Source organism: Staurois parvus, unplaced genomic scaffold, assembly GCF_062004578.1.
Source record: "Staurois parvus isolate SC_StPar_1 unplaced genomic scaffold, SC_StPar_1.0 ptg000081l, whole genome shotgun sequence".
Taxonomy (NCBI): domain Eukaryota; kingdom Metazoa; phylum Chordata; class Amphibia; order Anura; family Ranidae; genus Staurois; species Staurois parvus.
Genome location: NW_028317877.1, coordinates 15821546 through 15834169, shown reverse-complemented (window position 1 = coordinate 15834169; position 12624 = coordinate 15821546). Strand labels below are relative to the sequence as shown.

At 40.7% G+C, this 12624-nt stretch overlaps 1 protein-coding gene across 1 annotated transcript in view; it reads right to left on the bottom strand.

Moving 5' to 3' along the window:
- Positions 1-12624, bottom strand: part of PYGB (glycogen phosphorylase B) — a 143345-nt gene that overhangs the window by 44140 nt on the left and 86581 nt on the right. Inside the window, exons 4-5 of the mRNA XM_089669808.1 lie at positions 11732-11835; positions 2840-2971 (exon numbers count right to left, since the gene is read on the bottom strand). Of these exons, the coding sequence (XP_089525934.1) occupies positions 2840-2971; positions 11732-11835 (236 nt within the window). The remainder of the gene's footprint in view (positions 1-2839; positions 2972-11731; positions 11836-12624) is intronic.

Sequence of the window (12624 nt, the reverse complement as noted above, 5' to 3'; positions counted from 1 at the left end):
AGCGCGTAGGTTCAAACCAGCACGCTCCCACGCGGTGCAATTTTGCAGTCCATTCATGCACACCCATAAACGCATTGCATTTGCAAACTGCGCCTGAGGTACCTTTAACAGTATACTGGCAACCACAGCAGATCACAAGCTGAGTGTATTCCAGCTCAGTGAGGAAAATGCTCAAGGAATGGGCTTCTCCTGGACCATATTTCTCTCATTATAAAACAAAAATGAATGGTCTCAATAGCTTTAAATTATACTTTCTGCAGCTCACGCCTTAGCATACTCTGTGGAGCAATGGTTTCAGGCACACATGTTGCCATAAAAAAAACTTTATTCCAGCCCCTTTATGATGCTTGTGCCATTTAGGGCTACTTTACAACAGAACTAAAGCCTTCTATCCTTATACAGACAAGAAAGTTGCCATCTTAGCTTCTGTGTGATCTGCAGTCGCCATGGCGCTGTGCATGTGATCAGTTATAACACAAGCCATTTGGTGGCTTGACATTTCAGTTGAGAGAACAAGCAACTGTGGCAGTTATGTCCTGAATGTAACTGTATTGGGAAACTGTTAAATCAATGGGTTTAAAAAGCACCATTATATAAACCAGACTGCAAACAAACCTCATCCCTCATATATCGTATAAACCACCACAAAAACCAAATGGGACTTTACTGGTACAGAAAAAGGACAACCTCATATTATGGTATAAAAACATGTTTATTGAAACATATCTTCCAAAAATTTAGCATTAAAAAAAAACAGTATTTTAGCTAGTCAGCCCAATAGTTTACAGTATTATATATCATGACGTCAAAGTCCTCCAGTGGTCAACGTGTTTCGCTTATTAGCTTCCTCAGGACTCCGAAAGAGTTTAAGGAAAAGAAGTCCAATGACCTAGATGTCACCATGAGCGGTAATAAAGGGTAGCAGCATCCACACAATGGATAAAATGGTCATAGATGAACATCCGCACACACGGCCAAATCCTATCATACCCCATACAGTGAGGCCACTAGGTAAGAGGCCACTAGGTAACTCACTGGCAAAAGAGGCAGACAGCAAAACTATCCACATGCCGATGTCAAACATATGTGATATATCCTGTGCACACTCTCCATGGAGCAGTCTGGTAATCCCAACATCAAGGTGGAGAAAGAAAAAGTCCACCCATGAATAATTATGCAGTATCACTAAATTATTTGTCCACCAACTCTTCAGTGTCAGTCACCAGGATCATCCACATATGGCTCCACCAATACACTGTGTAGTGGCGACCGCTCTCTTTGTACGTCCTTTCCCGCTGGCGGCTCCATTATAACTATTGTGTGGATGCTGCTACCCTTTATTACCGCTCACAGTGACATCTAGGGCATTGGAATTCTTTGCCTCCAACTCTTTTGGGGTCCTGAGGAAGCTAATAAGCGAAACATGTTTGTCACAATCATTTACACAGAGATGGGCGCGGTCATCCATTCTGCTCCAAACATCTACACTTTGGTATCTCTCCCCAAAACACATCAGTCTCCCTCCTCCGATTTCCCCCCTCCCTCAGGAATGCAACCAGCGTATGATGCTGAGTCCCTGCCTAACAATTCTTTGCCAAATAAGGCTTGGCTTGTTCATTGTGGGCAGAGATTTTGAGTAGAAAAAAGAAGTGTTTCTTTTGTATTCAGTCAGACAAGTGAGGACCGTTCGATATAACATCTATCGGAAAGAAAGCAAAGGAGAATCTCGCGGCAACAAGGAAACCCAATGCGAGACCAGAAATCCCTTTTCTAGCTCATCAGACTTGAAACTGCTTAACTCCAGGCATTTATTTGACAAGTACTTATTTACCTAAACTGCTTTCTGTTATCTGTTTGCTGTGCTCTGTATGTTTTTATATATATATATATATATATATTGGTTACATCTTTCTGTAAATATTCATACTGCACCCTTTTAATCTTTTGGTAATAAATCTTACTTTCTGAAAGTGTTGAATTGTTTCTATAGCTCTTAATTGCAATTTACGAATTCCTGCCTCTAAAAAGAGCGCTACTATGAGTGTTTAACCCTGTGTATAACCGGTCTGTAGAGATAGCAATATACTGTTGATTAACCAATCATCCTAGTGTATTGCTGAGTTTCCTCTTTCTCTGCATAAAAAGGAGGTGGTGGCAGTGTGAAGGGTTAATTGCGTAATTAACCTGACCCAGTAACAATTGCATTCAGGCTGCCGGTATGTCAATCGTGGTCCAACTAGCGGGAACATCGGTGTGCAGGGTGCAGCTGGGTGTGGCATTGTTACGCACGTGACAGCGCGTCCATCACAACGTTGACCTCTGGAAGACTTTGATATCATGATATATAATGCTGTAAACTATTGGGCTGACTAGCTAAAATACAGTTTTTAAAGGTACATTTTTGGAAAATATGTTTCAATAAACATGTTTTTATACAATAATATGAGGTTGTCCATTTTCTGTACCAGTAAAGTCCCATTTGGTTTTTGTGGTTCTTCATAGGGTTTAAAAAGCAATCATGCTCACTCCCACACATCAGAAATGCTTGCTATTGCTAAAATTGATTTTCAGATTTATTCCCCAGCTTTAGGCTGCCCACAGACGCAAGTGTTTTGCCTTCCAAACAATCTTTCATACAAAAAAATTATTCCTTAAGCAGTAATGGTTTTATCTGCAAGCCAATTGTTTAAATAGAATACACATGCAAATGTGCCCAATAATATTACACCGATTCTTCTATATACATAATATAACTAAGGTAAAACCATATATAACAAGTCCATGATTTCAGACAGACAAACATTTGATGATCTTTGTTCTAGCATGCACAGATACAAACCTGGGTATCCACCCATTTAGAACCTTCAGCAGTGCGCGCCACTCTGCCATAGAAATGTACAGGAAGCATGTACTCAGGACGAGCCTTCTCCCAGGGGTTCCCATATCGAAGCCAGTCATCAGCCTCCTCCACCTGTGGCACCACAGAAGAAGGAGTAAATAATTCCATACAAGGAAGATTTGTCACAATATAACAATATAACAAATAACAAATATAACAAATAAATATAACCTTTGACAATATATGCTGAATACAGTAAATGTGTATAAGACTACCCTGTGATTTTTGGGGAAGGTTTTTTCTTGTCAATTGTTTATATACTTAACCTTTCTGCCATTAATATGTATGTTAATGCCCCTTAGCACAATGCCTCATGCTCAGGATACATTAACAAAAGGTTCTCCCAATGACAGATACCAGCCAATGCTTTGTGCTGCAGCTATCAAGTTGGCTGTCAATGATACCGGGATACAAAAAGACAGCTATGACATAGTGATCACATGCAAGCTGAAGGGGTAATTCCGAAAATTGTGTAAAAAATGGTTTCAGATCTCAGAAAGCACTACAGCCTGTATACAGGATGTTAATGAGTGATGTAATCAAAGGAAACCCCGGCTTACACATTAACCCGATAAGGACTTCATCAGAATCTCTGATGAAGTCCATATTGGACGTAACATATGAAGGTAGGGGTTTCCTTTGTTGATGTCATCACACATTAGCTGGTACATGGAGGATGTCTGAAGGTAAGCAAGCTCAGGATAGTACAGATAACGGCTAGTAAATACAGAGACCATTATGGATGGTTGATGTTTTTATTGGGGAAACATTTGATGTAACTAGTCCGGGAGAGGATCGTGGGAGTGAATAGGGGCTGCCAGGAGCTGGTTACTACTAATCTTTGGCAGTTTAAGAACTCCTAGCATTTAGAGCTACAACTGTTAGGGGAGTCCATAAATCCTCACTTTGGTGGAAGTTCTCAGCACTTGTCCTGGAGGCAGTGTCTAGCCGAGCACATTAAAGCTTGTAGGAGGAGTGTTCATTTTGCTCTAGAAGGATACAGAACCCCTGACCTCTGTCTGGACAGTGCTGATTGGCCATGTGCTGATCACTTGCACCGTCCAAAAAAAAAAAAAAAACACACCTCTCTAGCTCTCACCAAACTGAGCATGTGCAGAGTAACTCCACACAATATACAAAACTGAATTTTAACATTTGTTTAGCTCATTACATGAAAGTAAGGTTAATGATATAAATTAGATTACAAAATCTTCATTTTTGCATCAACTAATTTGAGTAAAACTGAATACACCCAAAACAAAAACTACCACATTTTGTATGACCTCCATGATTTGTAATAGCAGCACCAAGTTTTCTATGCATGGAATAAATAACATATTGCAACATCTCTTTCCATTCTTCAAGAACAACCTCTTTTAGAGTCTGGATGCTGGATGGAGAGTGATGCTCAACTTATCTCTTCAGAATTTCTCATAGGTGTTCGACTGAGTTCAGATCAGAAGACATACTTGGCCACTGAATCACTTTCACCCTGTTATTCTTCAGAAATGCAACAGTGGTCTTACATGTGTGTTTTGGATCATTGTCATGTTGGAAACGTGTACAACAACCAATGGCATGGAGTGATGGTAGCATCTTCTCTTTCAATATAGAGCAGTACATCTGTGAATTCATGATACCAACAATGAAATGCAGCTCCCGGACACCAGCAGCGCTCATGCAGCACCACAGAAGGACACTGCCAACCACCATGTTTCACTGTAGGCACCATGCATTTTTCTTTGTACTCCTCACCTTTGTGATGCCATACAGCCATCGGTTCTAAAAACATTTATCTTGATCTCGTCACTCCAGAGTACAGGGTCCCAGAAGTCTTTTTCGGCATTGGCACTGGCAAATTCTAGGCAGGCTTTTTTGTGCATGGGATTTAGGAGAGGCCTTCTTCGTGGACGATGCCCATGCATGCCATTCCCCTCCAGTGTGCGCTATATTGTGTCACGGGAAACAATCACCCGTTTGGCTTTCTACTTCTTTAGCTAACTGCAGTGAACTTGCATGGCGATTGTCTTCAACTCTTCTCATCAGAAAATGCTCCTGTCAAGGTGTTAACTTCTGTGAATTTTCTGGATCTCTCTATGAGATGGTTGCAGTTTTGTTAAATTTTTGTATCATTTTGCTACAGTATTCTGACTGATAAGAAAAGCTTTGCTGATCTTCTTGTAGCCTTCACCTTTGTGGAAAGAAATTATTGTCTTTCTCAGGCCTTGTGACATTTCTCTTCTATGTGGTGCCATTGCTGACAGCATGAAATGGGAAGGGGTTGTCTTTGTTAAGTAACATCCTTTTATAATCATCTGTCTGCTGGACACCTGTTTAATGAATAATTAGACTCACCTGTAGTTGAATTTTTAATCGGAATTTTGTTGTCTAAAATTTAGCTTTGTTCCTAAGACTTTTATTGGGGTGTATTCATTTTTGCATTATGGTCTTGAATGAATTTGTTAAGAAAAATACTTTTTTGTGTGTGCAAACTAATAACTCTTGTTTGCAATCAATTGGCCTGCATTTGTGGCAGTATTTTGCGGTATAGTGTCCCAAAGAAAATTCTGATTCTGAAAGGAAAGTAAAGAATTTCCGACCAATCTGTTGGGGTGTACTCATCTATGCTGAGCACTGTATCTTATCAGGAGATAGCAGGGGGACACTGGAAGAAGGGGAGGATCAGAGAACTCAGGACCAAACAGCCTTTTTACACAATGCAGACAATTAACCCCTTAGGTTCCACAGTGAGTATAACAAGCATGCTTTACTGCATATACAGACTGATTTTACTGTTGTGGGTTTAGTAACACTTTAAGGATGCATACAGATACTGCTAAAGGTGGCCTGGGCATCTAGGCCTCAATGGGCACAAAAAGGTTAATAAAACAATGCTGCAACACACAAATTAATGGTGAAATAAATGTTACACCAATAAACAGTGGTTGTCAGGAGATATCAGTGGTCTCTCATCTTTATTATTAGAACATTATTGTTTATAACAGGGGTCTCCAAACTTTCTAAGCAAAAGGGCCAGTTTACTGTCCTTCAGGCTTTAAGGGGGCAGGGCTGTGGCCAGTGGGAGCAGAAAATACCCCCCGCATCAGTGCCACATCATTGGTTTTATTGGGAGAAATTGTGCCCTATTGTTGATATCAATGAGAAGAATAGTGCCCCATTGATGGTGTCAGTAGGAAGCTTGGTGCTCCATCATTGGTGTCAGCGCCCCTAGGGCCAGATAAAGGCAAGCAAGAGAGGTCTTTTACCTTTTGCAGCTACTCATAAAGGCTCTTGTCGTATTTGAGCCCATCCACTTCCTATTGGGCCTACCTTTTTCGGGCCTCTCCAAATTTGCCAGGAAACTATCCTCCCATGTTTTAACAGCGGCCAGAAGAACCATTCCCATGCATTGGCTTTCTACTACGCCTCCTACACGATCAGAATTAGTGAAGGTTATAGCAGAGATTAGAAGAATGGAATATCTCACTGCTTTACATTCCAACACTGTCCCTTTTGAGGCAGTTTGGGAACCGTGGGCTCTTCTTATTTCTGATTTACCTATTCACTTGTCTGTAAATGATGGCTAATTCACTGTTATGTACTGACATTGTATGTACCTATAAACCTTTCATCGATGAGCCTCTTTCTTTGTTCTTTATTTTACGATTTATGCAACTCTGTTTGTTGTAAGCATTTTGAAAATCAATAAAAAGTAAATTATAAAAAAAAAAAAAAAGGCAAGCAAAGGGCCACATCTGGCCCCCGGGCCGCAGTTTGGAGACCACTGGTTTAGAACAAAGATAACAAAAAACAGTTATGTAGCAACAGTAGTACAGCCAGTAAAAGTATCTACAGCCAACGTGGCTGCTTGGTGAGATTCTTAGAATTGTGGTCTTGCTCAAGTGATTATAATGAGGAATGTATAGCTTTCTCTACTATGTTTTAATACATTCGTGTAAGGCAGGGGTGGGCAACTGTGGCCCTCCAGCTGTTACAAGTCCCATGAGGCATTGCAAAACTGACAGTTACAAGCATGACTCCAAAGGTGGAGGCATGATGGGACTTGTAGTTCACCAACAGCTGGAGGGCCACAGTTGCCCACCCCTTGTGTAAGGCTACATTCGCAAGGGTTACTAGCCCTGGTGTTAATGACAGCAGATTCCTGCAGCTGTTTTTGTCACCTGTAAGCAGCTACCTGGTGCCACCAAGCCCTCTACATTTCAATGACAGCTATATGTGGATGTCCGCACAGCCAGAGATCACTGCAGGTAACTGCAGCTAGCTGCTCACAGGTGGCGAAAACAGCTGCAGCAATCAGAAGATTCCTGCCACGGTCATATGCACCGGTTCTAGTCGCTTGTTCAAAGGTAACCTAAAGACGGCCATACATGGGTTGAATTCCGAAAGAATTTTCTTTCTAAAACCTTTTCTAAGAATTTCCATTTGAATTTCAACCATTAGTGGGTCACAGAAATGGACGATTTTTGTGTAACCATCAAATCTAACGCTGGCCATACACTATAAAATTTTCTGTCCAATTTCCTTTAGATTTACCTTCAACTATGTAGTGCAAGGGCCTGCCTAATTGGATACAATTGAAAGTGTTGTTTAGGTTTGACTTCATATCATATTGTTTTTGGTCAATCTAAAGCAAAATTCTCAAGAAAATTGTATAATGTATGGCCAGCCTGAGTAATCAGGCATGTTGGAAATATTTTGAAAAATGAACAAATTTCGAATGAATGATGGGAGGATCGTGCAAGAAATATAAACGAAAAAGAAACGAGCATGAGCTGTGACCTAGAAAGAAAAGAAAATTCTTGGCCACGAAAATTCTTTTCTGTAGCAACAGGAGGTGAAATTGAAGGCTCAGTCGGTTGAATTTGTAAATCAATGGTGGCGCCATCGGGTTACAAAACGCACAAAATTTCCGATTTTCTAAAGAAACTTTGTTCGGAATTCAACCCATGTATGGCCTGCATAAGACTTCGACTGGATGCAAATAATGTGAGCAATGTGTGTTAGTGGTTAAAAAAAAATTGTTTCTATGTATAGCTTATATATATATATATATAGTATGTAATTATACATGATCATGAAGGAAACCATACATGTTAATTACATACACTATACATTTTAATAACATACGCAGGCTTTGCTTTCTACTCTGTAGTGATACGCATTGGTTGGGCTTAACTGCTCCTTCATACAATGGAAATCTAGAAGTCAGTTGACAGAAAAAAAATGCACCCCTGTGTGGCTGATATCTAGAACGATTGTTAACTCTTTCCAGTGAGCAAGAGCCAACCGCTAAAAATGTCATATTACCAGAGGCACTACATGGGCTTCCTGGTCATATGATTGGCTGTTGCAGAGATCACAAGCTCATCCTACCAGCTCACAATTGTAAACAGTGACTGGGAGCAGTCGGTGACATGGTGGGAGTGCTGAGTATGCATGCCCCCAGCACAAAGCAGTAATGCCAGCTGATCCGATGTGGCAAAGTCCATGTTAAAACACACCGCTGTGCTGCCACATATATGCAAACTACCAATTGGTAAGGGGGGAAAGGGTGAATGAGTCAAATATAAAAAACATTGTTTTCTGGCTGCTTTAAAAATTTCCATATTGTACAATAAGGAAATCTGTAAGAGCAAGTGTTTAAAGTATTTTTGTTGTGGCTCTCACATTTGTGAAGTAGAACCATGGCCAGTTTATAGATATTTCTTAACATTTAAGCAAGCCCTCAATGACCTCTACAGCTGCAGCCCCGTGGAGCAATTCATCTTTAACATTCACAACAGAAGCAGTGAAGTCACCCATGTTGGGTCGCAGCTTTTTTCTGACCCAACTATGTACCTGCACTGTGCTTACTTTGCATGAAGCCTTATGCGGGCCATAGATGGGACAAAAAATGGCTGAAAATCGGCCGACAAAAAACCCCCAAAAAAAACCAGCCGATTTTCGGATCGTTAGTGCGGTAATCGGTCAGCCGTTTTTTGTGATTTTTGCCCTTTTGGATTATCGGTCCTGCTGGAAAATAATCACCCAAATTTGTTGTTCTGCCGATGTTCGCGGCAATGATGGCCAAATCAGCCAATAGAATATAAAGAAGAAGAAGAAATAAAATATGAATAGAAGAAAAAAAAAAAAGAAGAAATAGACTATGAATAAGAAGAAGAAAAAAAAGAATTTCAGTCCAATATTATATTTGACATTTGAAAGTATAGCAACATTGTATCTATTTGTATCTGAATAGAAACATCTGTATCTGAAATGTATACAAATAGGTACAATGTTGCAACTTTTTCTTATTATTATTCATATTCTATGTCTTCTTCATATTCTACTTCTTCTATTTCTTCTTCTTCTGCATATTCTGTTTCTTCTACTTCTTCATATTCTATTTCTTCTTCTTTTGCATCTTCTATTTCTTCTTTTTATTCATATTCTATTTCTTCTAATTCTTCTTCTTTTCTTATTAAAATTCTATTTCCTCTTCTTTTAAATGTCAAATATAATAGTGGAGCTCTCTGCAGGGGCACCGCTATTATATTAATTGCTGGCCGTAGACGGGACGAAAATCAGCCGACTTTTTTTTACCAATGGTGGTAACGTCGGCTGATTGAACGACCAATTTTTCGTTTTTCTAAAAAAAAATGGCCGGTTTTCTCCCCGTCTATGGCCTGCATTAGTCTCCACACTGTAAAACGCAGAGATGCTTTTTCTCCTACATGAGTTTAGCAGCATTTTTAAGGCTGGCAGGCTGAAAACTCACCGTTGGCAGAGGGGAGCTGAAATACAAATAGAAGTGAAAGAAAAAATAAAGTGTCCACTGCAAACTTTGATGTGGAATTACTTTACAGTGCCTGCATCTGCAGAGGTCAGTGAGGGTTGGTTTCAAAATGTATTTGCTGCTTGTGGAAAATATTTAAATACTTTAAAGTAGAACTGTGGCCAAACTATAGACAATCAAGTAATTAGAGGTTGCCACCTGACCTGTATTTTAGTGGCTTGGACGGTAAAAATGTAGCTTGTTGCCAGTATTATTAGCAGGCAAGTGACCAAAATGCTGGGATTTTTTTTTCAATAAAAAGATGTTGACCCTAACTTTAAGGTAACCACTGCAATAAGTCATAAATTGAATGCACTATCAACATACCGTATTCTGTCTTATAACTTGAAACTAGCTGTTCAGCCTAAAGTTCAACATTTTCATGTGCCCGGGAGGCACAGATGCAGTACCAGCAGCCTATTGAGATCTATGATAGGCTGAAATAAGCATCGGTTGAATGCTATACCAAGTGGCTGTATGGTCAGGTATTCTGTGTGGATTCGCTTGGATTTCACAGATATTGGCTAAACACTCAGTAGCATGCCCCAAAATGAGGGGAAATCACAACTTTGACAACTGTCACCAGAACAGATGTCACCAATGGAAGTCCACTGACCTAGTGAAGACAGTAAAATGTTAGATTTTTCTACACCATCTGTCCCGATTACACAGATCACCAGGAAAGAAAGTGAGAAAGAATTTCAGGGTCACATGTGAAAGATTACAATGAGCAGTACAGTGGATAAGTGGCTAACACTTCCACCTAGCGGCACAAGGGTCATCTGTTCAAATCCCAACCATGGCACTACCTGCATGGAATTTGCATGTTCTCTCTGTGCCTGTTTAGGCTTCCTCCAGGTACTCCAGTTTCCACCCACACTGACAAGCTTGTAGGTTAACTAGCCCCCGTCTCAATTGGTCCTAGTATGTGCGCAGTATATATGAATGAGAGTTAGGGACCTTAGATTGTAAGCTCTTTGAGGGCAGGGACTGATATGAATGTATAATATATATCTGGGCAGCACAGGGGCTAAATGGTTAGCACTTCAATCTGGCAGTACGAGGGTCGCTGGTTCAAATCCCAACCACAGCACAACCTGCCTGGAGTTTGAACGTTCTCCCTGTGCTTGCGTGGGTGTCCTACGAGTACCTTGGCTTCCTCCCACACCCCCAAAGACATGCTGGTAGGTTAATTGGATCCTGTCTAAACTGGCCCTAGTATGTGTATGTATGAATGTGAGTTAGGGACCTTAGATTGTACACCCCTTGAGGGTTAGGGACTGATGTGAATGTACAATATATATGTAAAGCGCTGCGTAAAATTGACGGCTCTATAGAAGTACCTGAAATAAATATATAAATTTAAAGTGCTGCATAAATTGACAGAGCTATACAAGTACCTGTAATATATAATAAAATGTTATTTCTTATAAACCACTTAGTATGCATAATATTACCAATTAAAAACTAATTTCTAGTAGAACTAAATTAAAGTGGTTCTAAAGGTTGAGGTTTTTTACCTTCATGCATTCTTTGCATGAAAGTAGAAAACTTTCAATGTGCAGCTCCCCCCTCAGCCCCCCTAAATCTTACCTGAGCCCAATCTCCATCCAGCGATATGCTTGAGAGCAGTGGCTCACCCAGGTCTCTCCCTCCTCATTGGCTGAGACATAGCAGCAAGTCACTGGCTTCCACTGCTGTCAATCACAGTCAGTGATGGGGGGAGAGGCTAAGGGAGGTGCTGAGCAGTGCTCTTTGTATTTTATAGACACACAGAGGCAGTTCAGGATAGAGCAGGCACAAGTGCCCCCAGAGCAAACAGCTTGGGGCACTCAGCAGGGGGGAGGAGCCAGGAGCACCGGTGGTGGACCCGAGAAGAGGAGGATCAGGGCTTTTCTGTGCAAATCCATTGCACAGAGCAGGTAAGTATGACATGTTTGTCATTTAAAAAAGCAAACAAACAATCTGAACCTTTACAATCACTTTAATTATGTTACCTGCCATCCATTCATAATCCTTTGATTGAATATCCCGAATTCATATCGGATCCCATAACCGTAGGCAGCCAGACCCAGTGTAGCCATTGAGTCAAGGAAACAAGCTAGAATGCAAGAAAACACAAAAATACATCAGTTATTTCTATTTCATTAATGGGTCAGCATATCCAAAACTGAGGTCCCATGGCAATTCATACAACTGGGGAGATATCTATGTTTCAATGACTGACTCTGCAAGCTTGCTGTGGCCATTATGAATGGATCATACTGGAGTATCCTAGAAGTACAAAATGCCAGGGTATGATTCTCCTATGGGCGGAATGGCCCTTTAATACAAAGTATACTACACTGATACTATACTTTTGTTAAAAGCCACATTCCATTTTTGTAACGGCAACTGTAAATTTGCACTGAAATCTACTGTAAGAGCTACTAGACCGTCACTGGCACACACACTGGAAAATGTCTGACCATACTGGTGCATCGGAAATTTCCAGCCATGCAAGTTTGTTAAAAGAGCAGCAGTGGACATGATCTGTGTTGGCAAACAAGCTGTTTACTGTCTCCTGAATTCTCATGAATATTAATATTTGCTGAAATGCTGGCAGCTTCAAGAGAAAATAGGAGCATAATGGAAGTGTACAGCTGTAGGACACCCAGACTGAAGTGGGCCCCTTCAGACATTTGTCACTGTTGCTCCACATAGAAGCAGGTTGCTTTCCCTGATAGGCCACCTACGCAAATGCACATGTTGCACAGACCGTATGTCCACTCCAGGCTGTAACACACAGTAAGGGTGACATGTTGGGAATGCTGATCCTATTCAGACACAGGATTAATGTGTCCTTATGTATAGGTGACAAGCAGTGTCTTTATGTATAGGTGACAAGCAA